This window comes from Equus caballus, chromosome 10 (genome assembly GCF_041296265.1).
Source record: "Equus caballus isolate H_3958 breed thoroughbred chromosome 10, TB-T2T, whole genome shotgun sequence".
Lineage (NCBI taxonomy): Eukaryota > Metazoa > Chordata > Mammalia > Perissodactyla > Equidae > Equus > Equus caballus.
This window is the reverse complement of record NC_091693.1, coordinates 77,678,575-77,693,564: the sequence shown is the minus strand read 5'-3', so window position 1 is coordinate 77,693,564 and position 14,990 is coordinate 77,678,575. Positions and strand designations below refer to the sequence as shown.

The 14,990-nt window shown below is 39.7% G+C and overlaps 1 protein-coding gene across 2 annotated transcripts in view; it reads right to left on the bottom strand.

Annotated features, from left to right (window-relative positions):
- Positions 1–14,409, bottom strand: part of CLVS2 (clavesin 2) — a 78,352-nt gene extending 63,943 nt beyond the window's left edge. Inside the window, exons 1-3 of one of the 2 annotated variants that reach the window (XM_001504213.6) lie at positions 13,673–14,409; positions 12,280–13,209; positions 1,277–1,451 (exon numbers count right to left, since the gene is read on the bottom strand). In XM_001504213.6, the coding sequence (XP_001504263.1) occupies positions 1,277–1,451; positions 12,280–12,668 (564 nt within the window). In that variant the 5' untranslated portion in view covers positions 12,669–13,209; positions 13,673–14,409. Of the gene's footprint in view, positions 1–1,276; positions 1,452–12,279; positions 13,210–13,620 lie in introns of both variants that reach the window. The other variant, XM_023651009.2, reaches the window with a different exon arrangement.
- Positions 14,410–14,990: the final 581 nt, after the last annotated feature.

The following is a 14,990-nucleotide window of genomic DNA, read 5'->3' as shown; positions in this document are numbered from 1 at the left end:
ACCGTCTCTATGGAGTTAAAAAAAAGGTGTTGTTCAAGATAAAACAGGAGCAAGGCTGACTCACCAAGAGCAAGTCAGGAAGGCTGCATGAGGAAAAACCTGTGCAGAGAAAAAGGATCAGTGTGTCTTATTCACTCCAGAGGCAAAATCCAAACTGTGAGTTCAATTTGGCTAAGCTGTCCTGCTGCCTGGAGAAGTGGCCCATTTTTAGGGGGTCATCATCCATCAATTTAGATGCCGCTAGACACCGTCAAAAATTACCATGGAGCAGAGATCCGACTAATGTGGCTATTCAACTTTTTTTAAAAAAGTCTAACATCCTGGCCTAATGAATGACATAGATAGAATTCATTATTTTTTTTTAAAGTGATATTTTCAGTGGTAAAAATTATAGAAATTAACCACTGACTTGCAAAGTTCTAAAATGCATGTTGAACATACAGAGAATAAGCACTGAATAACATCATTCCAGTGTTAATTTGTAAACCTTTTTAAAAAGGTTAAATTTATTACATAAATACTGTATACAAAGTAGTATGAAGCAAAGTAGAGAGAGAGCAGAAGAAGGACATCCTAAAAGTTAAAAAAAAATCGTCATTGGTAGGTTTATGACATGCCCCTAAATAGCAGGTTTTCCCAACCAGTTAAATGTCATTCACAGGAAGATACACCATTCCTATACAGATTCCATGTGACAGCCCTTCCACCACAAAACAAAAAAAAGAAAGAAAAAGAACACCAAAAACCCCAATTAAGTCTAGAGAAGTAATTCAAAACAGTCATTCTGTACCTTAGAGATGGAAAAAAATATTGATTGACTTTCCAATAGTTTTTTAGGCAACATAAGAGTTTTGTTGCCCATCATATCCCAAATTCACCAAGTTAAATGGAATAATGAAGCAAATATTTAATTAATTAATATCCACAGGAAAGGAAAGAGAAACAAAAGCTAGACTAAATAGCTAGTAAGCAAAATCCAAAAGGTGTTGCTTGTTCTGATTATCAAGATAAAAATCTCAGGTCGTAACCCATATTTATCTTTAGACATAGTGAGGGCTTGTGTCAAGGATCACAAACTCCCGACTATTAAAAGGCCGACATCCTCAGTTTTTCTTCTATAATCTTTGTTCATTTAGTGTTTTAGTGGATGTGCTTGAAAATTGTTAAAAACTTTTGTTTTTATCATCCTTTAAGCAGATATTTGCTTTTCTAACACATTAGATAAGAGAAGTCAAACATGGGAGACCAAGAAACTGGGTAATTTGTAAACCTTTACCTGGAGGCCTTCAATAGCCAATCGTAGCATGCTTGGGGTAAGTTTAGAAGCTTGCTTGAAGGTGAAGTTACTCCAGTCTATGATCAAAACAAATCCATTCACTTGAAGCTCGGGATCTTCAATCATGGCTTCTAAAGAAAGTAAGATGGCACGCAAAATATCCACCAGTGTGTACCTACCAGCAACAGAAAAGTACTGCATTAAATCTGACAACCACTTTTGTAGAAACTATAGATAGTTTTCAGCACTAAAATTCCCTTTACAAAACCTCAGGAGTCTTAAGGAGATGATTTTGTTTAAAAATTTTTTTAAAAAAGAGGTTTACTTTATATGTACTCAGAAGACATATTAGAATTTAACATGCGTGTACTTTACCAAAACGAACTACAGAGTACACAGTTTGTTTCATATTTTACAACCATTTCCTTTACCTCTAGGTCTTCCTATGATTTTTCTCAAGCCTCACATCAATTACCCTAAAAACTAGGCGTGGTAGTTTTAAATACCTCAAGAATGCTTTCAGTAATGCTGACATTTCATATCTTCATATTTGAGAACGAGTTTTGAAGGAGTGAATTCGATAAACAAAAACACTATATGTGAACAGCTCTGGTTAGGAATGTCAACAGACTTTAAATACTTATATTGGGTTTGTATCATAAAAATAAAAGAAAGAAGAAAATGTGAGACATACAGAAAGAAAGGGAGACGAATGAAAACAAAAGGGAAAATTTACCTATTACAACGCAGGCCATCCAAATTTAGGGGTTGAGACTTCATCTTTTTCTACTTGTTCCTTAGCACAGTGCCTGGCATGTTGTAGAAACCCAATAAATGCTCCTTACATTCCTGTAAAATGGACTAGACTAGAGTGCAAAGACACTAACTGTAGGTTAAAACACTGCCCAAGCGAAAGCAGTGGAAGTAAGAATGAAGATGAGAAGACAAATTTGTGAAGGATTTCAGAGCTAAACTTGTTAAAATTTGATATTTATCTAGATGTTGGGACTAAGATTGAAGAAAGAGTAAAGAACGACACACAGATTCTAGCTTCAGAGCCTGAGTAAATGGTAAAATCTTTAATCAAAATCAGTAATGCAAAAGGAGGATACAGTTGGGGACGGCTGGAAATGTAGAGTTTGTAGTACACCCAGAAAGAGATACAAAGTAAACATTTGAAAAAGTCGATCCTAAATTCAGACAGAGGTCAAGCTCAAAAATGCCGAAATCAAAAGCATACAGATCCTATGTTCAAAGAAGTGAAGGAAATAACGCAGTCAGAACTGAAGGAAAATGAGATAATTATTCTAAGAAGGGAATGCCAGCATTCTAAGAAGACTCGGCAAATTTATGGAAGATGTTAACAATTTCAATTTTGGGGCAGCCTGCATTTCAAGTTTTTTTCTCCTCAGATATTCAGGTGGAGAGGTCCAGAAAAAGCTAGACAAAAAATTCCTGACCTCAGGGAAGAGGTGGGATGGGGAGGGTGGTGGATAAAGAGTAGAAAGCACTGGCATTGAGAGGAAGTGACGGGCTCACCAGGAAGACAGTAGGAGACAGTGAGTACATATGAGGGAGTAGTTCTATTTTTAATTTTAAAAACATTTGGAGGCGAATAGAGAAAACATAGTAGTTCAGAAAGGAAGGAATAATTAACAGCGAAACTTAAGCCAATTTCTCACTTTCTCTGGGCCCCATTTTCTCATCTGCAAGATCAGTAGTTTGAAGAGAATCTCTTTAGGATCCCAGCATTAATCAAGCCTGGGGCATGGTGTCAGAAGACTCCATGATGGAATCTCTGCCCTCCCTCATTAGCTGTGCAACTGTGGACATGTCGTTGATTTATAATTCCAAGGATCAGCTCTCTTGTATGAAAAAATAGAAATACCTATGATTATCTCACTGGCAGTGGTGGAGGTTGGGGCAGGGGTCGGGGGCAGGAAGAGAATTCAATTCAAAGACAGTATCTAAGTGAAAATATTTGAATAATGCCAGGTATACAGCAGGTGTTCAGTAAATGGTGGTTAGAATACACACATAGCATATGTTTTGTTGTAATGGTAACCATAGACATAATGTACTAGGTAAGGTATAATCAGAACTGAAGAATATTGTTTGTACGTTTTACTTAAAAGGTTAATGATAGGCATTAGATAGTTCATTACTAGTGGAAAAGGCAAGGGTCAAGAGATTATTTTTTAAATTTCTGGAAGGTTTACAGGCTATTTATAGACCTAAGAATGTGGCATCCCAAAATACTTCCTGAATACATAATAAGATCTTTTAAGAAGATAACAAAACTTTTTGTAGAGCTCTATTTCTTATTTGTCTTTAGATCTGTGATACGTGTATGACTGAATACCTTTATCTGTCACTTCGGCGTTGGCCTACCTTCTTTTTAAACATAATGCGCTAATACAGTGTTATGACCAAAAGCCTATAAACCTACAAAGACTGGAAAGTTGGAGCAGCAAGGCTGTATCTCTGGTTAAAATTTAGACTCCCCCTCAAAAAATATTCATTTTAATTTCTGAAATTCATAATAATATCATGGGAAAGAAAATTAAAAATTAGAAAAGGCCAACTTAGAACATTCCTCTCATTATACTCATTCTTGTGGTACCTTTAAGAATACCAAATAGCATTAATACTAAAATAGCATTAAGTAAAACTTGAATCTGAAATCGGCTTTGGAAGGATGATGTATTGTACACAGTAAGAATAAACCATGGCACCAGTAAAAGCTGAAAATAAGAGGCAATTTGTTTTAATTAACACACTTTAAGTATGGTTTTCAAAAACTGTGTCCAAATCAAGAGAAAAATTTATATATATATATATATTTTTTTCCAAGAATAAAATAAGAATAAAAGAATAAAATAAGGCCAATCCCAGGATCATCAATGAACAAAAAAAGGTTTGCAAAGTTTTCAAGAGTAAATCTAACCAAGTTTTTTATTTAATATCTTGTTCTAAGAAGAGAACTAAATGATCTTTATATAAATCACATTAATGTATAAGTTTAAGAAAAGAAACATAAAAACATCCTAGCTAACCACATTCAAAGGGCAGGTCAAAACCATTCTCAACACTCAAGTCCTCTGTTGTCAAACATGTCACATTACCACCATTAGCAGCTCAGCGGGCTATTCCTAAGCCGAACACTATTACGTGAGACTTTGCCAAAGTCTGTAAAATATCTTTCAAAGAAAAGGAACTTTTCATGAACTTTATATCTTAAGGAATCCTACCTTCACTCCTCTTTGAAATTATTTCTAACTGTTATAATCTACAAATTAGAGTTCACTACAATAAGTATTACACAAATCCGTGTTTGGGGTTTACACCGCAATTGTAGGAGCTCCACCATTGCTATTCTTCCCTTGTATGTTGGAAGAAAGCCATAAATAACAAACTAGCACATTAATGCAGCTCTTGACTCCAGCTCGTGCTTCCCAAAATAGCATCAAGTAAAGCCCGAATCTGTAATCAGCTCGGAGAAGATGATGCATAGCATGGAGTAAGAAGGAACAATAACACTAGTGAGGAATTTCACAAGTGGGACACCAGGTTACGTAGACCATTGCTCTTGAAAGAAATCAGAGCTGCCATAACTTGTAAAAACCACATGGAGAAGACTTTGATACCCATATGTCCTATTTACTACCCGTGCAATCAAGAGCAGGGAAGCTTCTTCTGGCTAGGTAAGGATTTTCGGGGTTACCCGGCCTGTGCTTCTCTCCTGGGGTTCACAGCATCTCATCCTCTACCACAATTTACAATCAGTGCAGAGGAACTGAAATCACAAACAGATCATTTTCTTCCTACCTTCTAACCCTTTCTTTCAGCCTGACAGGGAAGAACTGGCATCTTGGCATCACATTGAGCAGCACAACAGCAGGAAATCTCCCTTTGTCACTAAATCAATCAGCCATTATTAAATTCTTCATTAAGGCTGTCCCCGCCCCTCAGTTTTCATTGTCAAGTTTTCTAACGTCTGAAGCACTTCCTGTCAGAAAGGTGCTAGGGGGAGTGATGAAGGAAAAGAATTACCTTTACTAAAGCTTCAGGGTATCGTTAACGATAAAGCTGATGAGCACATCTAGGTGTTTTATATTACTGAGTGGTCCTAATAATAAAACCTCTATCTATGTAATCAGTTAAGATCTCCAAAGCAATTTCAAATGCATTATCTTAATCCCAAAACAAGCCCATAGTCTCTGTGCTGACTTTGTTCCTATTACTTTGGAGATGAGGACAAAGATGAGGTCTGAGAATTTTAGAGATGAAGACTCAGGGTCTCAGAGAATTTAAACAGTTTGCCCAGAATCACCAGTGGAGTAAAGCAGGGAGCCTAGATGAGAAGTCGAGTCTTTCTCTCCATTCCCTATGGTGCCTTATACTTAGAACAGAGTTTGATGAATAGCTGTTCTGTTTTTTCATGTCTCAGTGGCATAACGTGTGTCACAAGATAGATCAGGAAATCAATACCAACATGGCGCCACGCCAGGTACCAGGGCACAGTCCAGCCTGGCCCCAGCAGGGGCTTTAGTGAAGGAAAAGCAACAAGACATTCATAAGAGTCAAGACGGGAAGAGGTAAAGTCTACAAATCCTAGAGAAAATATGAACTCCGGAACATCCATCTGTCTGGCTTGTATCCCTGAGCAAAGAAGATGAGCTGTCTGAGCGAGGCTGTGGGAATGTAGGTGAGTGAAGACAAGAGAATCATCAGAAATGAAACACCTAGAGGAAAAATGTCTTTCTTTGAAAAAAGAAAAAAGTGCACCTACTACCACCAAAATAAAATAAAACAAAACAGAACTGTGCTAGAAAAATATAAATGTATCAGAAAGGCAACTCTTCTTTTCAGGGCAGAATACTCAAAGCCAAGTGTTGGCCTACTACAGTCTTTGCCTTCAGAAGATTTATTCTAGCAACTTAACTTTCCGTTTTTAACTGTCTGTACTCTGATGTTTAATCAAGATTTTCTAAACTATAGATGGAATTCTTTTCATTATCAGAGCTTGATTTTTCAATAGAATTGTATTTAATTGTTTTTCCCTAGACTTATGTTGGTAACTGTCTATACACACAAAAAAAGTTTGACCAACTCACTTACTAGTTGTATGGTCATTGGTGAAATACTTAACCGCACTGTGCTTCCATTTCATCATCAGAAAAATGTGGATATTAACAGGACCTGCCCTGTATCATCACGATAAAGATTTAATAAGTCAATGTTTGTGAAGTTCTTAAGAGTGCCTGGCACATAACACATGCTATCAAAGTGTTCTGAATGAACGAGGTAATTAATTAATTATTTAAAATGGAACAATAAAAGGTTGAATTCCATTAATGAAGTAGGGATGCTCTCTCTGTACAGCACGGGATAGCCAGCAGCTGCACTTCTGCCTTGAACTTCCAGCACTGGCAAACAGTACCGTCATTCAGAACTTACAACGTCCCTGGTAGTTATTTAAAAGCTTTTCATGTTTTTGCTTCCCAGAGAGGTTGTACGTCCCTTGATGGTATAAAGAATGTATTATGTGTCTTTATTTGCCCTAGCATCTACTAAATTTCTATTTACATAGCCAATACTCAACTAAAGTGTACTTTAAAAAAAGTGATTTGAATCAAGTACCATTTGCTCAGTTTGTTACTTGATGTTATAAAGACCCAACATACAGGGACATCCTCTCCCTCATGTCAATAGTGCCGCTTATTATGTTAATGAAATATATGTACCTGCCCTCAGTGATGCAAAAGAGCTCAATCTTTTGCCAGGATGGAGGAAACGTACTAATTTACTAAGGATAATTTATTAACTTGCTAACTGTTGGGTCATGTTTTAAAATGTCTTTTAACACTACTTTCGAGGCATCCTTTCGGTGCCCTGTAGTGACCTCAAATCCTTTGCTTCTCTTCAACTTTGTTTAAAGTTGCGTATTTGAAATGTGAACATAGCCTGGTTCAGGCCAGCCTCAATCAACATCCTCCTGAAGGCTGGCACTCTTGGTCTTTGCTATTATTTCAGGATTATGTCACTAATTACTGCATAATTGCCCCAATTTTTAGGGACTGTCCTACTTTTTCAGAGATTTGTCCCAATATGCCACTAAGATTTCTCAGGAAAGTTTTTCTATCCCCCATTTTCCATGGTATGAACCAAGGGCATAGTTTGGAATAAGCTGCAGTTTCCAGAATATTTGTTAAGGGTCTCCCTATGAGGAGGCGACACTGAAGCCCTGCTGGGACAGAAACCCCATGGAATCCACGCCTGCCTTTGCTAGTTTTGACTTCATCTCAAGATCCACCCATAGCACAGCACAAGAACACCTCCAGGATTTTGCAGGTAAGGATTCCTGACCCTGCCCAGATATCTAACACTGTGAAGCAAAAAGCTGAGGAAGATTTTATTACCTTAATAAACTGAGACAAGAAGCCTTGAAAAATCAGGCCAAAAATATTAAGCCAACTTTTTTTTCAAGATTACTGAGTATGAGTTTTTCTCCCTAATTATCTAGTTAATTGTCCTTGACTGTATTAATCTGTTCCTAGTCATTTTTACTTTGTTTTGTCTTACCTTATTTTAGTTTACTTCTAGAGAAGAGTAAAGCATTGTGCCTCGGATTAAAGCAAACCTGTATAGTCTATGGCTATTTTTAAAATTTTAATCTATAATCATCATAACCTTATTTTAATCTGGAGAATGCCCACATTATTTTAATAAATGGGAGCATAATCATAATTCAATCTGAAGCTGCAAATAGGTGATCATTTCTTTAATATTTTATTTTTTAATGAAAAATCCACGTAATAGGAACAAACTGAAAACAATGTCTTTTAGGCAAATTCCAGGATAAGTTAGAGGACCATAGCAATGTCTGACCAGTCAGTCTTCTACAGAACCCTTCTAGAGCTTCAGTACTGTAAGTGATAATCAATGTCCATTAGGACAAGCCAAACATAGTGCAAGATGGTCTGTACTTTCTGAATTGCCACTATATCAAGAATCATTTCAGTTCAGCTGTATTTAACTGTTTTATAATGGCTATTACTCAGATTCCAGAGAAATGGTTGCTTCCTGTACTAAAGTATGGAGAACTCCTTTATAAGTTTAATAAGGTAAAATTTGCAGGCTGACTGACAAATTACAGGCCAGCTATCAGACTACATGTCATTATTCTGTTTCAGGTGACACAAATTTAACTCATGAATACTCCCAATGATAAGGTGCCAGTGGATTTCAACTTCTCAGATATCTGCTCTCATGCCCTAGGGTCTAGACCATATCTACTTTCATTCCAAACTTCCTTTTCTTAAGGTAATGTTATTTCTTCTAGCTTCATGGTGCGTTATCCTCACACTCTGGTGCTGAAATCAGGTGGACAATTTGGAGGTACCTGCCAAGTCCTAAGCAGGACACTGTCACTCAAGAAAGAAACACTGCATGCAATGCACAGAAGGCTACCGCATCCCATGGATGTAGCACAGCAATCCACTCGTTTCTAATTTTGTGGAATTTACTTTTATTTTCACAAATTATGCTAGACAAGGAGATAGAATTGTTTGAAGCTTTTCCAAGGTACAGCCTGTTCAACAAATGTAATAAATCATCTGAGCCTGTTCTATTCTTTTTTTAAAAAACCGCAGACCACACTGAGAGTCACTTTAACATTTCAGTATTTCGATTGTTGGTTTTTAGATTTATTAGAAGGTGAGTACACTGTAAATATTATTATTTGAGCTTTATCTTCTTGAAGATTCCACGTCTTTTGTAAAGGCTTTGGAAATGGTCCATTTCTTTGCAATAACCTGAAACTGACCTGCACTACTCTGCAGTAGAAAGAGACGCTATTTTATTTATAGTCACCATCTCACACACATTTACTGTTTCCAGTCTCCTGAGGAGCACAGAAACTGTCCTACAAATTTAATATAGGAGAAAGTATCAGATAACTTCCTAATTAGAATTCATTTCTTTAAAAAAAATGCATAGCTCAATTAAACTCAAATATTTATTGAGGATTAACTCAAGCTCAGGTGCTATTATAAATATAATGTAAGGCTTGGTCTTATTTTGTTATACAGATCAATTATTTCAGAGGTTTTTGCAAAAGTTTTTAAAATTCACTAAAAAAATCTTGCTTTTCCCTTTGGGAAGTTGGAAACAACTTGTTTTCTTCGACCACATTTCTGGAATTTCCCTGAGTAATCCTGGACATTCCCACCTATTGTTTCTCTAAAACAATGTTATTTTATTTCTTTGAAACAATGCTACTTTTTGAAAAGTTGTTGAAAACCAGGTAATTCACTGACCAACTCAAGGAAAGTGGTCAGAATTCTGTTCAGATGTGCGGTCTTCTCCAGAGACCCAGGTTGTTTATACTGGACGATCAGCGCAGGAAGGGGAGACATCTGATTCACAAAACAGAGGAGGGATGAGGAGCAAGAGAATTTGGCAAGTGTCATATCCACCTAACAGAGCAATGGCAAGTTTAACACCTAGGGAAGATAGCTGAGACTTTTGTAGTAGTCAGGTCAGATAAGACTTGATTCTGGAGAGTGGAGGAAGAAAGGGGATTCAGGCCAAAGGTAGGAGAAGGGCTGGTGACACCCTGGTGCTGTGAGAAAGGCAGCTGACTTGCAGGTTTCGGGGCAGTTCTTAGGCCCGTATCCCAAAGATTAAGATTTACAGAGGATGCCAAGAGGATAGACCTGTTTATCCACTAGTCCTTGTTATTGGGTCTATGTAGATCTGGGATGGGGGGAAAGTAGGGAGGAGGAAAGAATGACATTTTTTTTTAAAGAATAGAGGAGGAGGAAACTTAACTGAATTTTAAACAAGCTCTAAATAACTGCACACCTTTTGACCTTGATACACTCTAACTTCTTGATTATACCTGTTCATTTCCAACCATAGAAATAAAATTCACAATTGTTAGTCTATAGGTCCTGATAGGGTATTTTTACAGGACATAGCTTCTCATTTTTAATTTCATACACACAAAATTTTAATATTTAAGATTTTGTGTAGATTTAATAAAAATTTATGTATAGCAATTAATAAATCTCCTCCCATTGTAGATTTCCAGGGGGATAGACTTTGATTACTAGTAAGTTATCCTTTATACAAAAGCATGAGATAGGCAACTAAAACATAGTTTCCTTAGTAAATCTGAAATAATCAACTTCCCATATACATGAGAACTATAAGTGACTTTCATCTTAATTAAGTTTATGAATCAGTGTGAATATTAGTTCACTTACCGAAATAAACGAAAATAGGTCTGACATTTATGCATGTCTCTCTGAATGCAATCCGTCCCCCTAGTCATGTCTTTAACAGACTTCGAGACACGTTTAAATATAAAATTTCCACAGCTCCCATTTCACTGTAGCTCAATAAAGTTCCAATCTAACTGACATATGGAATATTAGGTTCTTTCATGAATAAATTTTTGAATTTTGTTACATACAACAATTGGTTTGCATGACCTTACAATGTACATGTGGCAGATAAAAAAATAAAAACTTTTTAAAGAGAAACTGTGGTCAAATGATGGCATTTCATGGTCCTTTAAACTTTGATACCAGATAAAAAGTGGAGTAAGATTTCTGTAACTAACCTAGGTAAGTAACAGAACTCCATCCCCTCAATGGCTGCCTCTCTCTATGAGTTTCTTAGCTTTATGATTCTTCAGGTAGTAGTTTGTCTTTATATTTGCCTAAAAATTAATCAGAGTAGTTCTCAACCTAGAATTACAGAGAAAATGTGACCAATGAAAGAGTAAAAACCTGGTGAAAACATTAATTTACATCCTAAGATCCTAAGACTCTGAGAAGCCTATCTAGAGAGCTATAAGACCTATAAGATTTCTCGCTGTAAGAAAGTAAAAGTCTGTTACAATTGCTCCAGAGCTGCTTTAAACTAACCAGATGCATCCAAAGTCACCATTCACAGAACTAAAAATACACCAATATTTTAACAACCAGCTTCTTATGATTCAGAGTTCTGGTAACATTTTTAAGCTCCATGAAATATATTTAACGTTGAACTTAATTGAAACTACCCTACACAAAAGCCTTTTATGATTTCTTATTTCTTTCAGCCTGAGAAAATAACTCTGATTGAAGCAGCAGAAGGGTCACTCTCTGCCTTCTTCCATTATAACGTAGGTGAAATAAGGATATTATTTCTCTCCCATTAAAAAGCAAGAGACCTCATAAAGCCTACCAACTCGCATATCTGAGCATTTTCCACTTCCTTCCAAAAGATGAAAAATCACATCAGACAGGAAACATATTCTTTAGATCAGTGACAGGTGTAGAGCAAGCACACCAGTCAGCCTTTATTTTCAGTGTCAGTAGGCATGCTCAGTGACAGAGGCTACAACTCTTCCTTTTCGTTGAAGTGACACTCATGATATTATTCCTTCGTCTACACATCACTAAGCAGAAAAGTTCCCAAGCTATAAAACTATTTGATCTTGGTTGAATGCCAGGCATTCTTAAAAATAAAACCTCAGTACTAAGGAGAGAGATGATGATGATGGTGGTGGAGGTGATGATGATGTTGATGATGATGATGATGATGATGATGAATCTAGTTTAAGAATTTCTTAAGGAGGAAGGAGGAGACGTTGTCTCCATTCTTATACTCATTTCTCAACAGAACAGTAGACTTATTCAAAAGGTAAAAAATTTAGCAGCTTTATTTAGAATTTGAATGATTGCAGCACAAGAATATGGTTCAGGAAGCACTTACAGCTGCAGTAGAAACTGGGTACTAGTGAAGAAAGAGTGTGAAAGATAAAAATAAAAGCCCTCCTCCCACTCCCAGGGGCACCCACCAAAAGCTCATTTTTTAGTTCCAATTTCTCTTTTTTCCCAGCCAAATGAAAAACATCAAAGCTGTAAAACTATGAGACTATTCAGGGTAAATTTTGGAAAATGGGAGAGTAAAAATATCCCTTGTGCAAGTTTGGATTGAGGATTTACCTGCTCTGATCCCAGTTGGCAGCGAAGAGGACTAGAATCTTCCTGCCATAGTGGTCCAGGTTGGCCAGGCCCCCTGGGAAGCCATCCTTCAGTGCCTGCTTGATGCCAGGGTCAGTGGCCTTGAAGCTTTTGAACATATCCAGGTTCTGCTGCCGGTACTCAAAGTATTGGGCCAGAAGGCGGAAGGCCTCAAAGTGATGAAACTTCCTGGCCCGCAAGAAGCGTAAGATGAAGGCATCATCCGTGCGCAGAAATCCAATGTCCGGCCTGGTGATGACCATATCCCTCACTTCCTGGATGTCCTGGTGCAGTGTGTCCGGGTTCTCGTTGAGCTCCAGGCGAGCTTTCTCCAGAGTCTCAGGAGAGAGACCAGCTTGTAAATGAGTCATTGTTCTGCTTGTTCCTGAGCCTTCCCTTCCTTTTGCTGACCGTCCCACAGCAAACCTGGCACTTGCCACCACCACACTCTGGCCTCCAGATCTCGCAGCTGCCTGCTTCGTCTTCTTTACAGGAAATTATTTGTCTTGGTGTCCAATCAAAAACCCTGTTGCTCCTGCTTTCCCACAGCTTTTCTGTGGGCTATATAAACTTCTTTCTCCACTCGCTAAAAACAATGCCCCACTTCGGGTCCCTCTTCTCTTTTCTTTAAAGAGATGTGGACCTTTGGCGGACCCAGCACTCCTCTTCTTGTCCTTTCTCTCCCCTAACAAAACACCCCTAATCGCACCCAGCACAGTTGGCGCTGATCTTGGTACTGTACTCTTCTCTTCCAAGATGTAACACAAACAACCCCCACGCACATCTCAGCCCCAGCTCTGTGATGCTTCTGCGGAACCCACTGAAGGATGCGCCTGCCAGGATAACGATGGGAATTCTGATTAATAATAAGGTGGCTCTTCAGCGCTGAGCTCCAGGGCGGGGAGAGGGCGTCTTCGCCAGAGAAAAAAAAGAGAGAGAAAAAAAAGAAGAGGGGAAAGGAGCTTATTTCTCCTTCTGCTTATTCAAATATGCTATTTTTAAGACATTTGTGGGATTTTATTTAAAATGATTATGATCCAATTAGGTGGAGATGCTGCAGAGAGCGCACCTTCCGCCTCCCCTCCTGGATACACCGTGATCTCATAAGGCACCAGAACGGTTTTTGGTGGCTTTGGCACCAGCGTGGGCTCCCCCCACCCCCACCCCCAACTTCTGCCTCCCTCTAGCCGTTTATCTCATGGGACTTGCCGCTGGGGCTGGGGGGTTGGGGAGAAGAGGTGGGAACGTACGTTTCAAAGCGGGGGGGGGGGGGGGGGGGGTCGGTGAGAAGAGGAGTGGAGAATAAAATTTAAATGTCTCTACCTTTTCTATATAACCCCAAAGCAAGAGAGAAGAAAGAGCAGCCGGCTCCTACCAGCACACCCGGAGGCGGGGACGCTAAGCAATGCGGCACTCCCTGGCATCCATCAGCCGCGGCTTCAGCGGCGTCGGCGGCAGCAGCATCAACTCCTCTCGGTGGGATGGAGCAAGCAGAGAAGAGAGGCAGTAGCGGGGACCCGGGCCGAAGACGCACTGGGGAGCAGCCGTGGCCACATCGTCCGCAAGCAGCCCGCTGCCTCTCCCAGTAGAAGGGGTGGGGGTGCACGGCTAGGGCCACCGCTGTCCCAGGTCCTCACCCGGCCCTGCCATCCTCGCCTTCGGGAGAGGAGAATGGAGGGAGCGGGATTCGAACGCCGGGATGGAGAAGGCCACGCGGGCGGCCGCCGCCTTTGTGCGCCCGGAGCCGCCGGGGCCGGGGTCCTGCGGGGCGGCTGCAACTGGGCGCGGGCCTCTCCCGAGCGCGCCCGGGTGGCGGGACTCAGGCGCGCCCCTCCGGGCTACTGCTGCTGCTGCTGCTGCTGCTGCGGCTCCGGCTGCCGCTGCTAAAAGAGGACTCGGCACAGCCCAACTCCTCTCTAATTATCCCAGCACAGATCTCGCTGCGACGTAAGCACTCACTCAGCTCGCGCACGCACTCCGCTCTCCGCTCCCTCACCCGTCGGGGTAGAACGACAATTTCCGCGGCATTCAAATATCCCGAGCCCCAAGTTAAGCCTGCTCCTTGTCCCCACTCCCCGGCAGGCTAGTCGGACGAGCATCGCCTGGCCAGGCGGGGCAGCGACGTCTTGTAGCCTCCCCACGCCCCTCGCTCACCCTTTGTGTACAAGACCCCTGAGCGGCCAGGCGAGTAGCTGTTGTAGATGGTAATTCACATTGACACACATTTTCTAGTTCCCGTAGGAGGTAATTTTGATGTGGAAGGAGTACAGAAACATTTTGTACTTTCTGTGTTTGTTGTTGACACAAATGTTTAATTTAGAAAAGAAGACTAGAGTGGTTCCAAGGCATTGTGTTGATGATTAAGCCTCCAGAGGAACTTATATGAATAGTATTTCATCCATAAACTCTGGCTGCTAAATTCCTTTTGAAGAGGATGAAAATGAGCACCGGAAAAATAAAATAAAATAAACGGTGCTCACAGGAAGGAAAAATAGGTCCTCCTTGACTCTCTTCTCATCTCACAATAAAGCAAATATTTGTGGAGACATATATGATCCTTCCCTCAGTTTTTTTCATCGGTATTCTAGAATCATCATAAATGAACAGGAGTCTTTGAGCTTAAGATGACTGTCTATGGATTTGAGGAAAAGGAATGTTTTCTATTCTCAAAGCACAACATGTATTACTGAGCA